General features: G+C 49.6%; 1 protein-coding gene and 1 long non-coding RNA gene across 2 annotated transcripts in view; one reads left to right on the forward strand and one right to left on the reverse strand.

Annotated features, from left to right (window-relative positions):
* Positions 1 to 200, reverse strand: part of LOC110014080 — a 10,100-nt gene extending 9,900 nt beyond the window's left edge. Inside the window, exon 1 of the long non-coding RNA XR_002289228.2 lies at positions 1 to 200. This exon is cut by the window's left edge and continues 727 nt beyond it. This is a non-coding gene — a long non-coding RNA (uncharacterized LOC110014080).
* Positions 201 to 981: 781 nt separating this feature from the next.
* Positions 982 to 22,305, forward strand: LOC101175094 (neuropeptide Y receptor type 1). The gene is made up of 5 exons (XM_023960426.1): positions 982 to 1,267; positions 15,817 to 16,313; positions 16,695 to 16,936; positions 17,531 to 17,677; positions 17,764 to 22,305. Exons 2-5 carry the CDS (start codon positions 16,002 to 16,004, stop codon positions 18,212 to 18,214), a joined length of 1,152 nt encoding a protein of 383 aa, XP_023816194.1. The 5' UTR covers positions 982 to 1,267; positions 15,817 to 16,001; the 3' UTR covers positions 18,215 to 22,305.
* Positions 22,306 to 22,779: the final 474 nt, after the last annotated feature.

Consider the following 22,779-nt stretch of genomic DNA (forward strand, 5'->3'; position numbering starts at 1 on the left):
CAGACCAGAACCAAACCTGGACCAGACCAGAACCAGACCAGAACCAGGTCTGGATCAGACCAGAACCAGATCAGGATGAGACCAGAACCAGAAGGTCTGCAGACATAAAGAGAGGACTGTGGTGAAAAGTTTAAAATCATTCCAGGATGATATTTAACACTTTAAAAGGAAAGAGGAAAAGATTAAAAGAAGATTCAACACAATGGAGCTCAGATACCCCCCCCCCCCCAGGTACACTCAGAAGGTCACAAAGGCTAGTGGGGGGGGGGGGGGTGTCTTAAAGTCATTTCTGGGATTCACTGCAGCAAAACAGGCAGCTGTGACTCCACCCACATCCACCCGACGGCTGGAAGACGGAAACAGGAACAACAGCTGCGATCATAACACAGATGAGCCCCCCCCCCCTCCCCAGAGGAAAAAATAATAAAAATGTTTTAAATAAACATCAAAAAAATCTATTTACTGATCCAGGACAACAAAATCCTTTGTATTTGTGAAGTTTGTTTCATCGTTCATCCGTCTCTCTGTCCATTCTGTCATCTTTTTATTCATCCTTCCATCCATTACTCTCCGGGGGGGGGGGGGGGGGATCCACACTGATCCATCATCTGCCCCCCCCCCGGAGCAGACAGATGCTGACGAAGGTTTGTGGTTCTCAGAGGTTCCCTTGTTGTTTGGGTTTCACATGTTAGTAACATGTAACATGTAACACGAAACGTTTAACATGTAACGTGAAACACGTAACATGAAACATGGAACATGAAACGCAGCTGGAACCAGAATATTTAGTCTGATTGTAAGTTTGAGTCCATGGATCAAATATTTCGGTTAAACCGTCGCTCAATCGTTTATTCTGATCATTTCTTCAGTCTGCAGCTTTTTACTGAAGTATTCCGGTTAACCGTATTTTTGCCCCCATATTGGGGTCTCACGGGGAGGGGGGCAGTTTCCTAAAGTCTGGTTCCGGCTCTGCCTCGCTCCGCCCCTGAGTCGTGCAGCTTTACAGCAGGATCGAACCTCAGAGTGACGGACGCTGAACTCCAGGTTCCCCCACAGCCTCCCCTCTCCCTTTTGTGGCACGCGCTCACACCTGCGCCCGCGCGGCCCAAGCCCCCTCGCGCAGAGAGCCACCGTGGACGCGCGGACAGGTGAGTGCGCGTGTCCGCTGCTTCCCGCCGCAGCGCCGCGCGGATCTCCGCGGCGTGACGCTCAGCCGCCGACCGAGGATTGCACGCGGCGCCGCTCCGGGATCCGGGATCCGCAGCAGGTCAGTCCTGGTCCTGGGGGAGTCTCTGATGGGGGGGTCAGCGGTGTGTGTTTGATGCTAATTGGACTCGTTCCTGCGCGCGAGCGCCGCGTGACTGATGGTTCGTGGTTGATGATGCTGAGCTCGCGATTCCCGGTTTAACGGAGACCAACGAGCTGCAACATTTCGGACAGGAAGTGACCCCAGAAAGTCTCACTTTAGTGTCTTTGATGACGTCAGAGGGTTTTGAACCAAAACGCAGCAGAGCGTTTCCATCAGTTCTTGAACTCGCGGTTATTTTTCTAACTGAAGGCGGATAAAATTCAGTTCTTGGTGGAAGAACTTTTTAGCTTTGACTGAACCGGGTCTACGGGAAACCGGGTCGGTTCTCAGCCTGGACCACACAGAGAGATCAGTCAACAAGGATGGACCGGACTGAGATGGTTCTGAATCAAAGATCTCTGGTGGTCTGGTTCGGTTTCTTACCTTCAGCCTAAGTCTGGTCTGGTTCTGCTAACCCGGGTCCAGTTTTTGTTTGCTTCAGGATGAGTCAGTCGGTTCAGTTCCAGCTCTGGTGTTATATATTTGGTTTGGCTCCAGTATTGGTTCTGTTTATTTGCTCCACTTTGTGTATTGGGTCTGTTGGTTTGGTTCTGCTCAGACCAAACCTGCTGCATGGAGTCTGGGTGTTCTGGGTCAGTTTGTTCTGACCCATTCCAGAATTGTAGAGTCGGACACCACTGCAACATGGCGAATGCACTAAATAGTGAGTAAGGAAGGAAATCAGACACAATCCCCCAAATCCAGGGTCCTGGAAATTTCCCAGAAGTCTCTGCACAAAACCAGTGTGCATCGATGCTCAGTAGATCGGTGAATATAGACCACAATGCATTGCGTTGGACCAATTTTTGCCAAAAAATGTTTCAGAAGACAGAGGAGTCATAATTTAGATTAAGTCTAGAAACGCTGGTCTGGGTCAAGGTGGGCCCAGTAAGAACCAAAGAATCTGTTTTCACGTGTGTCAACTTTATATCGTGTTTTTTTCTAGTCTGGATTCCATGGATTGTTCTGGTTGGATCTGGATCCAGCCCTCTCTGGTTTTCTGTGGCCCACTTCTAGAATGAGCTTTCTGGGGTCTTTCAGTCTGGACTCGCCTGAAAGAAGAGGTCATTCATGTCTGCCACTGATCTGATCTAGTTTTAGTTTGCTGGTCTGGTTTGGTTCTGAATTGGCTCATCTACTGCAGTGAAGGATTGGTTTTGGTTATTTAGTTTCGATCCAGTCCAGATGAACTGCCCTGATGACCTTGTTCATCTTCAGAGTGGTTCCGGTTGAGTATGCATCTGGTCGTCTTGGTTGGATCCAAAAAGAACTTGGTCTCGGTAAATTGCTCCAGGTTTAAGCTGTTGGAATGGTCCCTTCAGGTCTTGTTTTTTCTGATTGGGTCCAGTCTGGATCATCTGGATTTTTCCAGGTCCATATCTGGTCTCAAAGATCTGGTCTTAACCACTGCTGCCATCTGATTTTCTCCCGGTTGAGGTCTGTAGTCACTGAGTCTCGTTTTTATTGCTATTCTGCAGACAAACAGACGTCTTGACTTTGTTTTAAAACCCGGACCAGGATCCAGGGATTTCACGGATGCTTCCAAGATCTGGAACCCTACTGTGTCCTTCAGATGAGCTTATCATGCTTTTGGTGTCGTAGATTTGTTCCCTTCCAGACTTTCCTCTGTTTCTAAGCAACAATTTGCTGCACATCCATGTGGTCTTCAGACTCGCCTGAAGTAATCATGAAGCTGTTTGTGCTTTAGAGCACAGCTGGTCTAACCAGCAGGGGGCACTGGAGAGAACACACAGACCTGTTTGATCCCTACTAGTTTATGTTTGACCAGACAGTCAGTTTAGGAAAAACAAGGCTCTGGGTTCACTTGCAAGTGAACCCTGATGTGGTTCAGCACCAGTATAAGCTGTAGTCACCACTGTCCTTACGGGTGGAAACAGCCCGCATTGAAAACCAATTTAACAAAAAGGTGTTCTCTCTTTTATCAATTTACACAACTTAAAACTTTGATTAAAGAGGAGCAGGTTAATGCTCCGCAGGCGTCTAACCCAAATGGGGCGTGTGCCCCAGCAGGCATTTGCTTCAGAGGTGTCTGCTTCAGCAGGCGTCTGCTCTAGCAGGCGTCTGCTTCAAGCAGGTGTCTGCGCTAGCAGGCGTCTGCTCCAGAGGTGTCTGCTTCAGAGGTGTCTGCTTCAGAGGTGTCTGCTTCAGAGGCGTCTGCTCTAGCAGGCGTCTGCTTCAAAGGTGTCTGCTTCAGAGGTGTCTGCTTCAGCAGGCGTCTGCTCTAGCAGGCGTCTGCTTCAAGCAGGTGTCTGCGCTAGCAGGCGTCTGCTTCAGAGGCGTCTGCTTCAGCAGGTGTCTGCTCTAGCAGGCGTCTGCTCTAGCAGGCGTCTGCTTCAAGCAGGTGTCTGCGCTAGCAGGCGTCTGCTCCAGAGGTGTCTGCTTCAGAGGTGCCTGCTTCAGCAGGCGTCTGCTCTAGCAGGCGTCTGCTTCTAGCAGGCGTCTGCTTCCAGCAGGCGTCTGCTCTAGCAGGCATCTGTGTCTGGAGGTAAAGAGACTGACGCTTCCTTCGTTTCTTGCAGAAGGTTTTGGGTTTCCTCAATCAGCTGCTCGCTGTCATAACAGGAGAAACAGAGAATCTGTTCTAGACTATTTTCAGCCGCAGATGAATCCACATGTGGTTCCAGAGTGGGTTTTAGGAAGTGGGATGACGGATGTGAAGCTGAGTCACAGGAACCCTCAGGATGTGTTCCTGCTGGGGGAGCAGGAGCTCCTGTTGGTTTTGAGGCACCATCGTTTTCTGCTCTGCAGCTGAGTGATCAGATGTCCTGATGAGGAGCTGCAGCGATGGGTGAAGCTCCGCCCCCTCATCACAGCTGCTTAGCGAGGAGCTGAAGGTTTGGATCATCAGGCTGGATGTGTCTGGGCTCATGAGCACCTCCCCAGTCTGCCCAGCAACACCCTGGACCCGCCGCGGGGGAGGCGGGCAGGTATGAGGCGGCTCCAGTTGCATCTTCAGGCTCCAGAGCAGCAGATCCGTTTCTGAAATGGATCTAGCAGAACCGGCCCGGCCCACGTTCCTGCTGCAGATGAGTTCAGTTCTGCAGCTCATTAGTAAGAGTTCAGCTGGTTTTTGTGACTGTGGAGACTTTCTGAGAGCATCAGAGGGAGCAGGAGGAGCTCATTCCCTTAAATGAGAGGAGGGAGTGAGTTAAAGCTGGCCTCCTTTAGCGGTTGACACTAAATAAGACCACGCAGTGGGCGGGGCATGCAGAGAAACCAACTAAATAACTGCTACTCAACATTTTGCTGTGGTGGATGAAGCCGCCAACAGACGGCATGTTTGAAGCCGATCAGATGTTTGTTCCGCAGACAGACATATTTAAACTTTGCTGTTGATTTTTTCTGTCTTTATTTCTGATCAAGCATCAAATATTCTTGCAAAGAAGATTTTTTCCTTTTTCTTTGCTGTCACTTTTCCAAAAGGCCTTTAAAGTTTCAGCTTCCTTTCAGAGGTTTCCTGTCAGAGTTGCTGCCTGAACCGTTTTTAGAGACACGTCTGCTGTTCATTCTCATCAAAACGTTGTTTTCCTGAAGACACACTCCCATGGAAAAGCTGTGTTTAACGTCTTCATGGACCATTTCTCTGATGATCCTAGAAATCCTTCAACCATCCTTTTCCTGTTTCTCTTTCTTTATTCTAGTATCTTCCTCCAATTTTTCATCTATTTTAACCGTTAACTATTCAAATGTTCAGCTCTTTCAGCTTTTTCCCAGTTTTGGTTCTTCAAATCCTTGAACTTTTCCAGATATTCCAGGATTTCTGCCTCCATTGAAACACATGGGAATCCTTGGTGCAGAAGCTCGCTGGTTCGATACCCGGCTTTTCACAAACATATCTTTTTTGTTATTGTGCAGTTTTCCCCTTATTTATGGTTAACTTTGATCATTTCTTTCATTATTTATTTTTGGGAGAGGGTGTTAACAAAAGGATGGTGGGTTACCAGCTGAGGGGAATTTCTAATGAGCTCCTGCCGCTCTGCAGAAACTATGTGGATTGTGTTCTCTGAGTGTACGACCTGGAGGCCTCCTGTAGGCCACCGGACCGCCTCGTACAGCTTTGACCCGTTTTCCCCCACAGTCGGCCCGTATCCACCCGTCAGTGATGGTGAGATTCCATAAACACCCAGATGTGTCTTTGGATTTCTGCTGCTTTGTGTCTCGGGCGTCTGCATCGTCTCCTCATTTGTCTTCGTGAAACACGCCGCTGTCCTCATGAGTCTGCATGGACTGCATATCTGATGAAGCGCCTGGGCCAACTGTCGCGCTGCTCCTCGTGAGAACGACAGACGGTGTCCAACCGATGGCCTCCTGACAGGCGACTTCATTTCAATAAGAACGGCCGGGATGATCTGCAGACTGTCAGGGAGCCAGGAGATAATGAAGCAGCATCTCATTTACAGAATGAAGCGGCCCTGATGAACGCTGAGCCTCTCTGATCAAAGGGTTTTATCACAACAGCACATTATGGGATGATCTTCACGGCGCCTTTGGTGCAATGAGCTCCACCTCAGAGCAGAACCGCTGGAAGTGGAAGAAAAGTTCAGATTCACATCAGTGTTTACGAACCTCAGATCGAATGGATTCAGACCAAAACACAGAAGATGCTGGAACAATCCATGGTCATCGTCATTGCCCGCTAAAACCACGTCGCCAGCTGGGATCAGCCTCGTTTCCCTCCCGGATCTGGACCAGGAACCTTCAGCTCGTGGCTTCTGGCTGGACGTCCCAGAAACGTCCCTGAAGCTGCAATGGAGCCAGAAAAACTGTTCAGCAGCAGAAAGTTAGGTGGGGGGCGTCTCCTTGAACTGTAGCCCCGCCCTCCAGGTCCAGTCAATCATCTTCTGGAGCTGCTGCAGATTAGCAAGCTTGGGGGGTGGGGTGGGGGGTTAGACAGAAACTTCCATCAAGGTCAAGCGGGCGAGACCAGGATGTGAGGATCTCCTCCCTCTGTGTTTTCTGAGCAGAAAACGACTCACTCAGTGTTTGTGTTCATTCAGGGCTTCATCACTGCCCCCCAGTGATGAAGGGGGCTGGGGGGTATTTTTGTTCTCCACTCTGATATGCAAATAAACGAGCTGATGCTCGAACAGTGGCGGAGCGTTGGGTCGGCGTCCCGCAGTCGTGCATGGATTATCAAAGGCGGCTCGCAGCAAAGGCAAGTGGCTGATTGATCTCTGAATGTTCAGCGGGGGCCGGCGGCTGCTGAGCCCCCCCCAGCCCGGCATGGGGGGTCTGCTCTGGTTTCTCATCGGATCATTTCCTCTCCATCAGACAAAGGCCGCAGGAGTGCCGACCGAAGCGCGTTTGGGTCCTGAATAAACAGACGATGTGAGATTTAACCGGCCCGTAAACCAGAACCGCAGAGATTCTGTGTTCTGGATGGGAACTGGGCAGAACTTTGCTGTTCTGACCCAAAACATGCAGGAGAGCCCCAAATGGAGCTGCTGTGCTCATCATGTCAGCGACGTCTGTTCTGGAGAAGAAACTCTTTGTTTTTTATCTTCATTGGACCAAAAGCAGAAAAATATGTTTTTTTTTTGCAGCTTCACAGAAATGAGAACATTTAGAAAAAAAAACTTCCAAATGATGTAAAACCGTAGAAGAAGTAGTTCTGGTAGAAATACTGAGAAGAGTAAAACACCAGATTCCACCAGAACTCACGGACGGGGACGGGGGGGGGGGGGGGGGGGCAGACGAGCCAGATGGGGGGGGGGGGGGGGGGGGGTCCACAATCAGGTGTAGGAGCAGAGACGGGCCAACAGGAATCTGGAATCACTCCCACTCCCCCGGAGGGGAGCAGAGGATGAAGGCCTCAGGATCCGGTCTCCACAGACGTTGCGGTTCTGATTTTTGGATCCATCAAAACAGAGAAGAAGCAGATTCAGGGGAACCGTCGGGTGTTTCTGTGGATCCGTTCAGACGCTGAACGTTGACATCAGACCCGCACCAGAACCTTCAGTGATGACGTGGAAGACTCTTTCATTTCGGTTCCACCATCTCCAGAGCAGGCCCTCATCATGAAGCCTCCACCGCTGTGCTCAGCAGATGGTTTCCTCCTGTTGATGAGGCCTGCAGAGTCTGAGACGACGCTCGTCTGATCTTCAGCTGAGACATCTGGAAAGATTCATTCTTCTGTTTTCTGCGGTGAAAATCATTCACGTTTCCTCAGATTTCATGAGCTGTTAGATCTTCTCAGCACATGTGGAGCAGCGTGGGTCCAAAGGCTCAGACAGGCCGCCTCGCTCCATCACTGCTGCTCTGCTGACAAAACTCTTGAGATCAGGAGTTCACCGGATGTAGGTCTTTTATTTTGAAAGTTGAGCAGGAGGAGCGGCTCCCCCTCATCATACTCATGAATCCACGCGGTTCAGGCGTGACTGAGCGAGTCCAGATTTAGGCTGGGGCGTGTCTGCACCATCCGTCCTCATGTCTGCCAGGAGCCCCGCCCTCGGTGACGGACCTCTGCGGCCCGGTTTCTGCAGGCTCAGAAGCTTTCAGAGGTCAAAACAATGAACTTTGCATCGTGTTGCCCTCCTGTCCTGACGTTACCATGGCGACGCTGCCCATTTGTCACGCTGTCATGGCAACAGATGGTAAATCACAACCTGAAATATAAAATAATGAAACTTGTTTTGTCCGTCAATTGAAATCTAATTTCAGAAAAGCGTCTCCTCTGCAGCAGCAGCTGCTCCGCCTCAGTGTTCTGCCGGTTTCATGCTTCCATACGAACGTTAATCTCATTTAGCTTCTGTAATTTACTTTAACCTCTAATCTCATTTCAGTCTTTTCTTTCTCTTCTTCATTTGATGAAACCGTCTCCAGGACTGTTGGTGAAGTCCAGGAGCCGTCTGTGGAATTTGTCCATTTGGAGCCCAGATGTTGCATCGGGACGGAAATGATCATGTTTGGGGGGGGGGGGTCATGCAGATCTTCATTCATGTTTTTATTATAACTCCCCCTTGGAACAAACATCTGCAGCGTTACAGCCCAGAGGAAACTCTGATCTCAGTTTGAAGGACTTTCCTTCAAGATAAAAGCCCTTTTCTTAAAAACACTTAGAGGATTGTCTCGTTTCTTTGTCATCAGAGAAAAACGTCGACATCTTTGCCTCTCAGCTGCAGACGTGCAGCTCCGTGGACTCAACGTCTGAGGAGTTTCTGGTTTTTCAGGCGGAGCTTTAGGCTCGGTTGATGCAGCAGAACCGACTTCGGGCCCGAGCAGAAACATGCTGGTCGTCATGGAAACAGAGTTTCAAATCAAAACCCAAATCTATATGTGATCATGTTTACCGCAAAAAGGTAAAAAAAAACAGCAGAAACATCCAAGTTAATCACACGGTGACCGGAGATGACTTGAATTCATGCTGAACGGATTCTGGTGTAAAAGGGAGGATCTGGATTAAATCTGACACATGTGGCGTCTATGGATTAAAGACTGAAGTGACTTCAGCTTCTCTGCTTTGACGTCTCGTCCTGTTTTTCACCTCAGTTTGGTTCCGTTTAAGGACACCATGGTTGCAAATTAAGCGCCTAAGGCTCGAGTCCCCAAATCCAGGCCTGGAGGGTCGGTGTCCTGCTGGTTTTCCAGAGAGACCTTCCTCATCTGCTGCTGATCACCTGATCAGGTGTGTTCAGCCAATGAGGAGCTTCAATGGCAGGTTGGTTGGAAAACATGTAGGACACCGGCCCTCCAGGCCTGGATTTGGGGACCCCTGGTCTAAGGACAGGGGTCCCCAAATCCAAACTCCACAGATGGATGAAGAGATGGATGGACGGGTGTGCCCCCCCCCATCAGATGCTGTCGGGTTTGAAACTCCAACAGTCACCTGGTTGAGGAGACCTCCATCTTCATCGTGACGTAGCGCTTTGGGATTTTATCTAAAATGTAAAGCGCATTCTAAATAAAATTTATTATTATTATTATTATGACGGTTGCTGGAGCCCATCCCTGCTGTCTGAGTGGGAAAATGAACACCTAAACAAGAACGTAGCCATGAATCTATTTTATGAAATTTTTGGTAAATGGTAAATGGCGTATACTTATATAGCGCCTTTCTTCCTACAAGGACAAAGCGCTTTACAGTCACAGACCCATTCACCCAGTCACACACACATTCACACACGCAGTCACACACTGGTGGTCGCTCCGCTGCCAAACACAGGCGCCCGCCTACCACCAGAGGCAGGGTGGGGTTCAGTGTCTTGCCCAGGGACACTTTGACTCATGGGCGTGCAAGGCGGGAATCGAACCTGCAACCTTACGATCATGGGACGACTGCCCTACCGCTGCACCACGGCCGCCCGTTGTGCAGGGGGGCTGAAAGCACTCCTGAGCATGGGAGGGGGGGATCAGGATTTGAACCAGGAACATTCTGACCGTGGGGCGACAGTGCTGATGGCAGCCTCCTGGGTTAAAAGGCTGATGGGCAGGTTTCTTGTGCAGGTTTCCTGAGGGGTCCCACAGGGCTCTGTAGCAGCCCCCCCTCTGTGGAGGGTCTGCATGTTCAATGGGGTGGGAGCAGAGCCAGGCAGCGGCTCTGCAGCGCCACCTCCGCCTCGGTCAATGGAGGTCCCGCTGTGGGTTTGTGCGTCTGCAGCTGTGTTGTGTGTCTGGACTGTCCTGCTGTTCCAGCAGCGTCCAGCTGAGATCTCCTCGCTGTTTCTGGAAGGAGGAGCTGGAGAAAAGATTTTTAATGAGGTTACGGCTCAGAATGACAGCCAATAATCAGAGTTTTCATGAGTCCGCCTGTCACGCTGACAGACAGCGGCGAGGAGCGACGCCTGCTTGGAGGCGTGTTTAACGTGATTCACGGAGACCTGCCAGGTGAGACGTCAATCGTGAAAGGAGCATTTATAGGTTAGGGCCTTCTGAGCTTGATCAACCTCCACATCCGTTTGCACAGTAATTCTGTGGGTCTGGGGGGTTTGAGCCACTTCTGCCGGGAACAGCTGACAGTGACAAAGCTGTGATCCCACCACGGAGCTTCAGAGCGGCCGTCCAACCGCATCTTCTGAAGGTGAGCTCTGAACCTCTGAGGCAGGAGCCTCAGGAGCCGGTCCAAGTTCAGCAGAGGAGGTTGTGCTGTTTGCATCTTCATCCAGCCGGAGGGACTTTAAGGTTTCTAGCCGTGAATGTGTCCGTGTCCGGTGCTGCTGTTCCGCCGTCACGTCCACACCTGTGGAGGAAAACAGGAGCAACAGTTACAGCTGTTAGCATTAGCATTAGCCCGGATGGAAACACGCCGGGGGCTGGTACCTCTGCAGGGGCCACAAACGAGAAACAAGAGCCAAGACAAGTTCACGCCCTTCTGACTCCAGGGGCCTGTTTCAGAAAGGAGGTTAAGTGTAAACTCTGAGTGCGTTAACCCTGAAATCAGGGAAACCCTGGGTTTTCCGTTTCAGAATGGGAGGTTTGTTAAACCAGAGAAAGCAGAGTAAGTCAAACCCGTTTCTGAAAGATAGGTAACTTATACTCGGAGTCAGTGTCCATGGTTACTTATGCTGTGAACCTAACCTGGTCGGGAGCAGGTTTTATTCTCTAAACTCAAGGTTTCTGCCGGTCCCCTCCCCTTTTTTAAAGACGAAGCGGTATTTCTCGCTTTAACCTTCATTGCCCACATGTCCGTCACACAGACAGAGACGGTCTAAGTGACAAGAATGACTTGTCCTTTTTTGGAGGACCCAATAGACGAGGAGGCTGCATTAATTCCTAGAGAATTACATTTACGTCGTGCGAGGATTTTGAGACCTAGACTCGATTTTTTGTCATTTCCCCATACGTTTTTGTTTGAGCGTTATCGTTTTTCGTTGCAGTCAATTACATATATACAATGAAAACAACATTAGATAAGCATTGCTATGTAGATGTTTAATATGTCAAATATTGTCAACAAAGCCTACATCCATGACATGCTCACATTTGACCTGATTGAATTATGTTTTTATACTTCATTTTTAGCTGCTGCCATGTTCTTTTAATTCCTGCAGGATTGCATCTACATGAAAATGAAATCAGGGACATTGAATTAGATTAATGTAACAATTACTTTTTGGAAACACAATTTGCTAACACTGCTTAATTTCTTAATCCCATTTAAACCTATACCACTTGATCAATACAAGGGTAGACAAAAGTTCACTTTTAAAAACACAATTGCATGTATTAATATTAAACTGACCAACGTTTGCAAGAGGGGAAGGTTAACAAAAAAGTCCTCTAAACGTTACCGACGTTAAAGGCATCCCCCCCCCCCAGATTGGTTCTGTATACTATGCAGCATTTCATGCATTTACACCAGGAATAACACTTCAAAAGTAAACCTAAATATCGCCATTTTTTATTTCACACCTTACGCTATTTAGAAAGTTATTACAGTCAATATTTTATAACAATGATTTAAATGCAAACTTACACATTAACTTGAGCAGCTATGTTTCCCACGCTAACTGTCTCTGTTTTGCAGATGCAGCGGTGTTGCTTTTCTTCTGGAATATGTGCTCATATTCACTGTAACTCTGCAGCAGCACGTCAAGTTCAGCTGGCAAAAAATAGGCAGACCTCTTTTTTTCCACGGTTGCCATGGTGACTCGTGATATCTGCGCTCCATTGATAATGGCTTCTTATAGTCGCGGTGCGCACGCTTAACTCCGAATCAGTCCACTCAGAGTTGATTGACCTAACTCCGATCAGCTTCTCTGAAACAGAAAACTCAGAGTTGTTAATCTCCCGATTGACCAACTCAGAGTTCAAGTTTATCCTCAGAGTTGGTCGAACCTCCTTTCTGAAACAGGCCCCTGGTGAAACACTAAACACAATATATAAGAACTGGAAAACAAACACATACCATAAGCAGCAACCGCACAACACCAAGTGTTACACCTACACACACACACATTCCCCTTTTATACCCCACATGTCCCTGAACCGTATCTCCATCTGTGGCGCTGTCAAACACTGATGCCAACCTGTAACCACCAGAGGCAATGTGGGAGTCAGTGTCTTGCTCAAGGACACTTAAACACATGGGTGGGGAACCAAACCTGTGGTCAGAGGTTGACTGCTCTCCCACTGCACCACAGCCGTATCTGTATAAATAGGATGGACAGTCCATACCTCTGTCAACACCTAAGAGCAAAGTCTGCTTACTTTCTCCTTAGGAGAGACTTAAAAAGAGGTGGGGCAAACATGTCAATCAGAAGTTGGAACACGCCCACCAAAGCTATTTCAGAGTCCACGATTCACCTGTCACTCAAAAGCCACGCCCTCTCTGAGTGCTACTCTAAGGTTTGTAAAAGTTCCGTCAGAATGGAATCAAACTTGTTTTTGGACAGAAAGTTGGATGTTTCCCATTGAAGTGAATGAAGACTTTAAATTAGGTAACTCGTCCGTCAATCCTTTACGCAACTAACCTAAAGACCCTTTTATCCACATCAGAATCTGTTGGAATGATGATAATAACGAAGAGTTTCGCTGGATCACAGCAGCTGATGCTAACGGTCGAAGGATCCTCCACCAAGTGGCCATTTGAGGAACTGCAGCTTTGCTCCGTCAGGCTTCATCTGCTGTTGTTAGCTGAAGAAGACGAGGTCAGCTGAGCGGGAGGAAGGTGCTTCCTGTGGTTTCAGATCATAGCGCCTCCCATTCTAACCCCCCGGTAGTAATGGAGGCCGGCTCAGGCTGCTCCCCCCCTCGCTTCAGGAAGGCCACTGACTGACAGTCACGTTCAATCAGGGAGGGGGAGTGTGACGGCTCTTCCTCGTACAGAGCAGCCAGCAGAGCCGTCTTTGCTTTGGTTGGACGATCACTTCCTGATCTATGTTCAAAGAGTTTTCAGTGTCTTTTCATCTCAAAGACGTCATTTCTGTTCCAAATCTAAAAAAATGTGTCGTTTGCTAGGACAAAGTTTCTGCAGAACGGGGCCCTGCCCCAGAACGGAGTTGTGGGCGGGGCCGTTGGGGCAAAGGTAACCCTCCGCTGATATCCCATCATCCCTTTGTTTACACTCTCTCCCACTAGCTTACAGCCCCTCACACCCCCAACATTTTTAAACAGCATTTTTTAATCTTGATTCACAACGATTTGAGTCAAGAAATTCTCAGAAATGCAATTTGAATCAGAAATTCTTTTCTACATGTGCTCCATCATGGGAAAATGTTAAAAACGTCAAAAACAGCATTTTCATGGGAACCTGGGAGAGACGAGGAGCTGTGGCGGTTTCAGGTTCAGAAAAACCCTCCGGGATGGAGAGCTGTCACCAAGAGACGCTCTCTGACAGCCGCTCGCATATTTAGAGACTGAGAGCTGACAGCTTCGGCAGACGGAGAAGAAGGAGCTCCTTTGTTCTGTCCTGCTGTTGATCGGATCTTCTTCTCTCTTTTGAAGACATTTCTATCAGTGACTGCAAACACAAGCTGGAATCTGATTGGAACAGCAGTTTCCCTCTCAGTAATCGTGACTGTCACTCTGCTACATCCAGATCTGCTCCACAATTGACCAAACCTCAGATCAGGATTCACCATAAACATGTTTGTGGTGTTTCATAGGCTTTTATTTTGAAAAATGGCTTGAATCTCCTTCCACAATAAAAGTATCTCCTAAAGTTTTCCTGTTTGCTGGTGATGAACGTGACAGACGGCAGACAGATCAGACTGACAGGAAAGTCTGACGGGTTTATTTCACCCCCCCCCCCCCCGAATTCCTGCTGCAGAAGCTTCTGGACTGAAGGTCTGCATTTAGATTGTCCTGTCAGCTGATGGTCCGCATCAGCCCGTAGGTGTGGGTGCAGCTGGTGATGGGGAGGTGGAGGCGCGTGGCGGAGGTGCGTCCCAGGAAGGCGTGATGCTCTGCAGCATGAGGGTGGATGCTGAGTGAGTCAGTGTGGAGGTGCAGCGACACCTGTCCCTCCAGGCCCCCCCCGAAAACCTGTCAGAGAGACGGACGGGTCGGTCTCTGCAGAGACGTAGGCGTGCACGTGGATGTGCACGTGTGTGCTGTATGACTGTAATCAGTGGCACGCCGTTGATAAGCTGCGTCCTAATTAAACGGACGAAAGTCCTTTTTGTCTGAGAGGATCTGCAGAGATAAGAGGGAGAGAGACAGAAAGGGAGACTTTCAGTCTCATCTGAGGAGGAGGAGGAGGAGGAGGTGGAGGAGGAGGAGGAGGAGGAGGAGGAGGTGGAGGAGGAGGAGGAGGAGGTGGAGGAGGAGGTGGAGGAGGAGGGGGAGGAGGTGACTCCTCCCCCTGACGGTTCTCCTCTGCCTCATCAGGAGCAGAGTTAGTTCTGTTGGCTCCTCTTGGACTGTTTTATGAAAGTGATGAAGCCCCCCAGTGGTCACCCGCTGAACTGACCTAAACTACAGTTACTTTAGTAAGGGGGGGGCAGATGAAGAAAATGTTCAAGACGGCGAGGAAGGCGTCTCTGCAAACTAAAAATAAAGCTGCCGTGGAGCGGAGTCTCCCTGGTGGGGGGGCTGTGCTATCAAAGCCCCGGCGCTGTATGTTAAATCAGCTCTGTGAGGCGGGGGGGTGGATGGCGGGGGGCGGGGGCAGCGCTGCCGGAGAACCGAGACGAAACAGCGTGAGCTGATGGTCTTATTCATTTATTCACAGCTCCACTTCACCTCACCTTCTCCCACCCCCCCTCATGTTCTGTGGTCAGACCCCGCCCCCTCATGTTCTGTGGTCAGACCCCGCCCCCTCATGTTCTGCGGTCAGACCCCGCCCCCTCATGTTCTGCGGTCAGACCCCGCCCCCTCATGTTCTGTGGTCAGACCCCGCCCCCTCATGTTCTGTGGTCAGACCCCGCCCCCTCATGTTCTGCGGTCAGACCCCGCCCCCTCATGTTCTGTGGTCAGACCCCGCCCCCTCATGTTCTGTGGTCAGACCCCGCCCTCTCATGTTCTGTGGTCAGACCCCGCCCCCTCATGTTCTGCGGTCAGACCCCGCCCCCTCATGTTCTGTGGTCAGACCCCGCCCCCCTCATGTTCTGCGGTCAGACCCCGCCCCCTCATGTTCTGTGGTCAGACCCCGCCCCCTCATGTTCTGTGGTCAGACCCCGCCCCCTCATGTTCTGCGGTCAGACCCCGCCTCCTCATGTTCTGCTGTCAGACCCCGCCTCCTCATGTTCTGCTGTCAGACCCCGCCCCCCTCATGTTCTGTGTTCAGACCCCGCCTCCTCATGTTCTGCTGTCAGACCCCGCCCCCCTCATGTTCTGTGGTCAGACCCCGCCCCCTCATGTTCTGCGGTCAGACCCCGCCTCCTCATGTTCTCCCGCCTCCTCATGTTCTGCTGTCAGACCCCGCCCCCCTCATGTTCTGAGGTCAGACCCCGCCTCCTCATGTTCTGCTGTCAGACCCCGCCCCCCTCATGTTCTGCGGTCAGACCCCGCCCCTTCATGTTCTGCGGTCAGACCCCGCCCCCCTCATGTTTTGTTGCTTTTCTCCACAGACACACAGAATCGCCGAGGCCCCCCCAGCAGGACAGGAGTCAGGACATTCTTTGAAACCCCCTCCAGCTGAACCTTGCCCCCTCCCCTGTGGATCCTCCGTCTCCAATCGCATCACTGCAGATTTTCTGCATTCTGGGAAAAGCTCCGCCCCCTTCCCCCACAGAGCACAGCCCCCCGGCCAAAAATGCCCAACAGCAGCGGCGGCCTCCTTGGCGTGTGGGAGGCGGCTGACTGGGCAGACACGTCTCAGTGCCCCCCCTCGGTGGGTGGGGCCACGTTCCTGATCGTGGCGTACAGCGCCGTCATAGCCGTGGGGCTGCTGGGGAACGCGGGCCTGGTGTTCATCATCGCCCGTCAGCAGGAGCTGCGCAACGTGACCAACATCCTGATCGCCAACCTGTCGTGCTCGGACATCCTGATGTGCGTGGTGTGTCTGCCGGTGACCGTCATCTACACCCTGATGGACCGCTGGGTGCTGGGGGAGGCGCTGTGTAAGGTCAGAGTGCATGCATCGCACCAGCCCCCCCAAAACCGAGTGGCTCCGCCCCTCACTCCTTCTCAGTTGTTGATCTGATAGATGATATTAGAAAATCCTCACTTTTTTTCTCAGGATATTGATGATGTTGGCATTAAGTCAAATCTGACCGTCTCTGATTGGTCGGTCCAACAATTTGGATCAGGCTCCGCCCACAGAGGCTGCTTACTAAAATGTGGGCAGCACCTATCATGAAGTTAAAAAACCCAGAAGTCAGCTGGATTTGAGCTTTAATCCTGGACAGGAGCTGATGACCTTTTGACCTTGGTCAGTCGGTCTCCTCTGAAGCCTCAGGTTGAAGTTGAAGGTGTTTCTCAAACCTTTTGTTTTGCACCTGTCCAGGTGACCCCCTTTGTTCAGTGCATGTCGGTGACGGTGTCCATCTTCTCCCTGGTGCTCATCGCTCTGGAGCGCCACCAGCTGATCCTGCATCCCACCGGCTGGTCCCCCGCCACCGGACACTCCTACCTGGCCGTGGCGCTCACCTGGCTGGTGGCCTGCTTCATCTCCCTGCCCTTCCTGTCCTTCAACATCCTGACCAACGACCCCTTCCAGAACATCAGCCTGCCCGCCAACCCGTTCAGGTGAGACCGAAGCATCCGGGGGGCAGGTCTGTGACAGAACCGGGACCGCCGGCGTGACGACTACCGATGCCCCGCCCCCCAGTTTACCTCTGTGTTACATTGTCTGTTGAAAAAGACTGAAATTCAGTTTTCGTTGGACATCTGGACTCATTTTCATCCCATTTTCAGGTTTTTTCCTTTGAAAGTTTTCTAGTTCTACAAAGCAGCTCGTTTGCTGCGTGTGACTCTGGTCTGAAACCATGAATGAAGAGGTTAGGTTTGGAGATGGGGGGGTCAGGGGCTGCAGGTGGAAACATCAGTATGCAGCTGTCATGGGGTGTATTTGTCAATGGAGGTGGCGGCTTCCTTTTTTAATTAGTCTGTAAGTTTTTAACTGTAAAGCGGCTTTTTATAAATAAAGTTTGATTTGATTTAAATGGCGGAGGACAAAATGCCCCAGGGACAAAACAGAAGGAATAATCCAACACCTTCTACCTGGGGGGAGGAGTAGATGAACAGATGAATGGATGGATGGATGGATGAACAGATGGATGGATGGATGGAGGGGTGTGGCTTCCCCCCATCAGACGCTGTACCGTCCTGTGTGTCCTTCAGGGACCACCTGATCTGCATGGAGCTGTGGCCGTCGGACAGACACCGGCTGGCCTACACCACCTCCCTGCTGATCTTCCAGTACTGCCTGCCGCTGCTGCTGGTCCTCCTCTGCTACCTGCGGATCTTCCTGCGGCTGAGACGGCGCAGGTCTTTGCCCCGCCCCCCGGCGCTTGCCGCCCGTGCTTGTGGTGGGGCGCGACTGTCTGACCGTGGGTTGTGGTTGTGTCGTTCAGGGACATGCTGGAGCGCAGCCGGAGGACGCGGGGGGCCCAGAGGATCAACGCCATGCTGCTCGCCATCGTGGTCGCCTTCGCCCTGTGCTGGCTCCCCCTCAACGTCTTCAACACTCTGTTTGACTGGCACCACCAGGCTCTGCCCGACTGCCAGCACGACGCCGTCTTCTCCGCCTGCCACCTCACGGCGATGGCGTCCACCTGCATCAACCCCGTCGTCTACGGCTTCCTCAACAGCAACTTCCAGCGCGAGCTGAGGATCACGCTGCAGCGCTGCCAGTGCGGCACGCGGCCGGGGGAGAGCTACGAGAGCTTCCCGCTGTCCACCGTGGGCAGCGAGGGCGTGACCAAAGCCATGTCGCTCAACAGGATGGGGTCCGTCTGTGTCCCCTCCCCCCGGACGGAGACCAGCTCCTCCAAACTCACCAAAGCTCTACCAGCCAACGTCTGAAGGCGGAGCTTCTGTCTGAGAGCTTCAGGGTCCTCTGATGAATCGTCCTGCAGGAAAAGGGAGTCAATGGATGAACTTCCTGTCCTGGAGGTCACCAGAGGGGAGGTTCAGGAAGTGAAGGAGGACGTCCCAGCTGCAGCTGCTCTCCTACAGCCTCTGAGTTCTGTTGGAGGCTGTTCCTCCTCCTCCTCATGACCTTCACGTGGGGCAGTTGGGTCTTTGTCCTCATCCATGACCGCGGTTCTGCCCCTCACATCTCCTCAATGCAGGATGGAGGAATGAAGAAGGGGCTGATGGGAGTTCAGATCCTCAGAACTGGGAATTTATGTAAAGGATTCAAGACGAAGAAGTTTGGCGACTCCAAAAGCAAGAAAAGGAAGGAACGGGTCTGTGGAGAGCAGCGGTTCTGCTGCGATCTGACTCACCAGCCGGAACATTTCATGTTAGCTGTTGATGGGTTCTAGACGGTTCTAAAGGGGGTTCAGGCCTGCATGACTGGACTGTTCCATTCACAGAAACGCAGTTCTGTTCAGTTCTGAACTTTAACTCCATGAATCCTTTGATCTAAATCAGATCAATCACTGAAAACATTCAGTGTGTAGAACTAGATTTTAATAAATGAATTATTATTATTGAAATGCAACATTACATTTATCAAATCTATAGACGAGTGTGTTTGAGTCCAGATTTTCTTTTCTTATTGCATAAATCTCACATTTTTAAGTAATTAGTTATGTAAAAACTGTCCAAACAAAAGTGACTGTAGATAAATTCATTTACATGTATTCTAATCATTTATTTGACATGTGAATTAAAGTTCATGTGGAGTTTATCCATCATGGATGTGGGCCCAGAATAAAGCCCTTTTGTGTTCTGGGAGCCTTCATGTTAATTGATTTAATGGGGGAGGGGGGGGCGACACGTTTGAATTATTTCATATCAAGGTTTACGTCCTTCAGATGTTCCTATAGAAACTTCATAAACTCCTCTGTCGATTATCTTTTTCAATGTTTTACTGTATTGACTGTGAATCAGAAATGAATGAAGTTATGATGCCAAAGAAGCCCAAGTGTCTCATCATGCAGTACCACGAATCACCACTAGGCTTCATAAGCAAAGGTTTGGCTCCCACTAAAGCGTTCATGTTCTACAGGGTTGACCTCTGGTCCTCTCTGTTCTCTTGCAGGTGAACTCTGGTGCGGTTCACTTCAGTGAGACAGACTTTTTTCCGTTCTGGTCAAACCTCATTTTGTTCAATAGCGCCCCCGAAGGAGCAGGTGTTGGAACTGCGGGACTTTTTTTTTCTCGAGCCGTTTGGTCTTCTTGGGTCTTTGGTTTTAGTCATGCCGCAAGTGAAACTGAACCCAGGTGATGGGTGTGTGTGTGTGTGGGGGGGGGGGGGTTACACAGCAAAAACACCCCCCCTAAAAAAGAGGGGGGGCTCTTAACATTAAAATTTTTATTTAAATACCTTTTTAAAAAAATCTGGGTACGAAAAATGGTCTGTCCATGAATTCTTGCTTTGATAAAAGAAATGTAAGGATGTTTTCTCAAACTGAGAACATTTTGCTGCTGGAAACATTTCCTGATCCGATTATTTTTCTTGCGAGACAGAAAATAAAACAGTTTTTGTTGAAACAAGGAGCTTTAACTTTCTGAAGATTGAGTTTCTGCAGTGTGGTCAGAAGAAAACCCACAATCCTTTGGTGTTCTAAGGATTTTTGCTGTAGCTGGAGCGTGTGTAGCATGCTAACTCTAAGACTGTTGGAGTTCTGGACATAAAGAATTTTGTTGCAGCAGCTGTTTGATCCAAATGTGGCAACAGTTGCTGAAAAAGAACAAATGACCGTAACTAAAACTCCTCTTTGTGGATTTTTCCATTCATCAGTTTGTGTTGCACTGAAGTGTAGTTTTGTTTCTGTCGATCCGCCGATTATCTTCTCCCCCGACCAAGAAACCCATAATCATTTTAAATCTTTGCTAAAGAAACTCGAGAAAGTCCATTTTCCATTCGTTTAACCGTTTTAGAGGAAATCACTAAAAAGATTCAGAGAAGTTTATGATTGTTGGGTTTTTTCTAAGTCACAGACGTTTGAGACGCTCTCAGACATCAACTGCACTGGAATAGAATGAACAAATGTAAAAAAAACTCTTTTACTGAGGAAATAGTCGTTTTTTGCCCAAAGACTAAAGGCGTTTGTGTTTGTGTTTGTGTCGCCACGTTTGGCCCAGTGTGGTTTTTTGTGTCATGTTTTCCTCATCGATCAGCTGCTGTGAAATTTCCTGTAGATCAGCGGCGGGAAACGTTTTGACTGGTTGGCCACAGAGGGTTCTAGAAATTGTCCAAAGGGCCGGACCGGAAGCGGATGCGTGGAGTGTTTTGGTAATCCTCCTCATAAGAGAGAAAGAACCTTAAATCTGGACAGAAATTTGCTTTAGTTTTGATTGAAATTTGATATAAATATTCAAAAACAGAATATTTTGGAGTTTTTATTTCAAAACTGCGGCTTTGGTTCTCGTTTTAGTGCCAATGACACCAAATGGAGTCATGTTCATCAGGGACAAACTCAAACTCAGAGAAATGCTGCGTTCATGTGGTGCTGGAATGATGGGAAAAATGCCTGTTGGACTTGAAAAACACACTTGAACGTCACAAACACAACAAATGTTCTCTGAGCCTCGACAAAGGTCTATGGAGAGACAGCAGAGTTACAGGGAAAAGAAAACTTATTCCAGTTTGGGGGGCCAGATTCAATGGTTTAACGGGCCACATATGGCCCCCGGGCCGTAGTTCCCCCCCCTCTGCTGTGGACGTCTGTCAGGTTGACTTTTCACTGGAGTTATTTTCCTTCTTGGGCTCTGATTCCAAAAGATTTGATCCTCCTGGATCTGGTGTGGATCTCCTGTAGACGTTTCCTCTGTTCTCCATGACCCGTGTTCGTTTGCTCATGTTCTCCATGACCCGTGTTCGTTTCCTCTGTTCTCCATGACCCGTGTTCGTTTGCTCATGTTCTCCATGACCCGTGTTCGTTTCCTCTGTTCTCCATGACCCGTGTTCGTTTGCTCATGTTCTCCATGACCCGTGTTCGTTTGCTCATGTTCTCCATGACCCGTGTTCGTTTGCTCATGTTCTCCATGACCCGTGTTCGTTTGCTCATGTTCTCCATGACCCGTGTTCGTTTGCTCATGTTCTCCATGACCCGTGTTCGTTTCCTCTGTTCTCCATGACCCGTGTTCGTTTGCTCATGTTCTCCATGACCCGTGTTCGTTTGCTCATGTTCTCCATGACCCGTGTTCGTTTGCTCATGTTCTCCATGACCCGTGTTCGTTTGCTCATGTTCTCCATGACCCGTGTTCGTTTCCTCTGTTCTCCATGACCCGTGTTCGTTTGCTCATGTTCTCCATGACCCGTGTTCGTTTGCTCATGTTCTCCATGACCCGTGTTCGTTTGCTCATGTTCTCCATGACCCGTGTTCGTTTGCTCATGTTCTCCATGACCCGTGTTCGTTTGCTCATGTTCTCCATGACCCGTGTTCGTTTGCTCATGTTCTCCATGACCCGTGTTCGTTTGCTCATGTTCTCCATGACCCGTGTTCGTTTGCTCATGTTCTCCATGACCCGTGTTCGTTTCTCTGTTCTCCATGACCCGTGTTCGTTTGCTCATGTTCTCCATGACCCGTGTTCGTTTGCTCATGTTCTCCATGACCCGTGTTCGTTTGCTCATGTTCTCCATGACCCGTGTTCGTTTGCTCATGTTCTCCATGACCCGTGTTCGTTTGCTCATGTTCTCCATGACCCGTGTTCGTTTGCTCATGTTCTCCATGACCCGTGTTCGTTTGCTCATGTTCTCCATGACCCGTGTTCGTTTGCTCATGTTCTCCATGACCCGTGTTCGTTTGCTCATGTTCTCCATGACCCGTGTTCGTTTGCTCATGTTCTCCATGACCCGTGTTCGTTTCCTCTGTTCTCCATGACCCGTGTTCGTTTGCTCATGTTCCAACAACAGTGTGGCTGTTTTCTCTACTTGATGCTGTAAACGTGTCTGATGTCAGTGAAGAACGTCTGAATAAACTTCAGCTGCTTCGTCTCAGTTTGGTCTGGATGTTCTTTACCAAAAGTGGAGAATTCTTCAGCAAAATATCTTTCTTTCTGGAAACGTCATCATTTTTACCTAAAATATGAGATGAATAGAAAAATCTGTTTAAAACATCCAACTGGACAAACATTTGTGGTCATGTAACATTTCATTACATTCAAAGTCAGACTGAAAACATTCCTCTTTGGACCGGATTATTATCAGACTAGCTAGTATTCAGAGATTATTTAACTTAATGTTAATGTGTTTAAATTAAACTAAATAACAAGAACTATTTGTTTAAAAGGCTGCTTGAAGTTGAAGCTGGGGTAACTATGGTGCACTGGGGTTCTGTCCCCCCAACCACGGCTGGATGAAGCTCGTCTGCTGGACTTTTATATATGTAGTTGTAGATTTAGATAAGTTAATTCTTCTCTAAGAGTTCTGGTAAATCGCCTGTCCGTCCTGGGGGAGGATCCCTCCTTCATGT

This window comes from Oryzias latipes, chromosome 12 (assembly GCF_002234675.1).
Source record: "Oryzias latipes chromosome 12, ASM223467v1".
Classification (NCBI taxonomy): domain Eukaryota; kingdom Metazoa; phylum Chordata; class Actinopteri; order Beloniformes; family Adrianichthyidae; genus Oryzias; species Oryzias latipes.

Bases quoted from the DNA above. Each gene is read 5' to 3' on its own strand.
- LOC101175094 (XM_023960426.1), top strand. From the start codon at position 16,002: ATGCCCAACAGCAGCGGCGGCCTCCTTGGCGTGTGGGAGGCGGCTGAC. The intron at 16,937-17,530 runs GTGAGACCGAAG...TGTGTCCTTCAG, and splicing joins CTGCCCGCCAACCCGTTCAG to GGACCACCTGATCTGCATGG. The intron at 17,678-17,763 runs GTCTTTGCCCCG...TGTGTCGTTCAG, and splicing joins CTGCGGCTGAGACGGCGCAG to GGACATGCTGGAGCGCAGCC.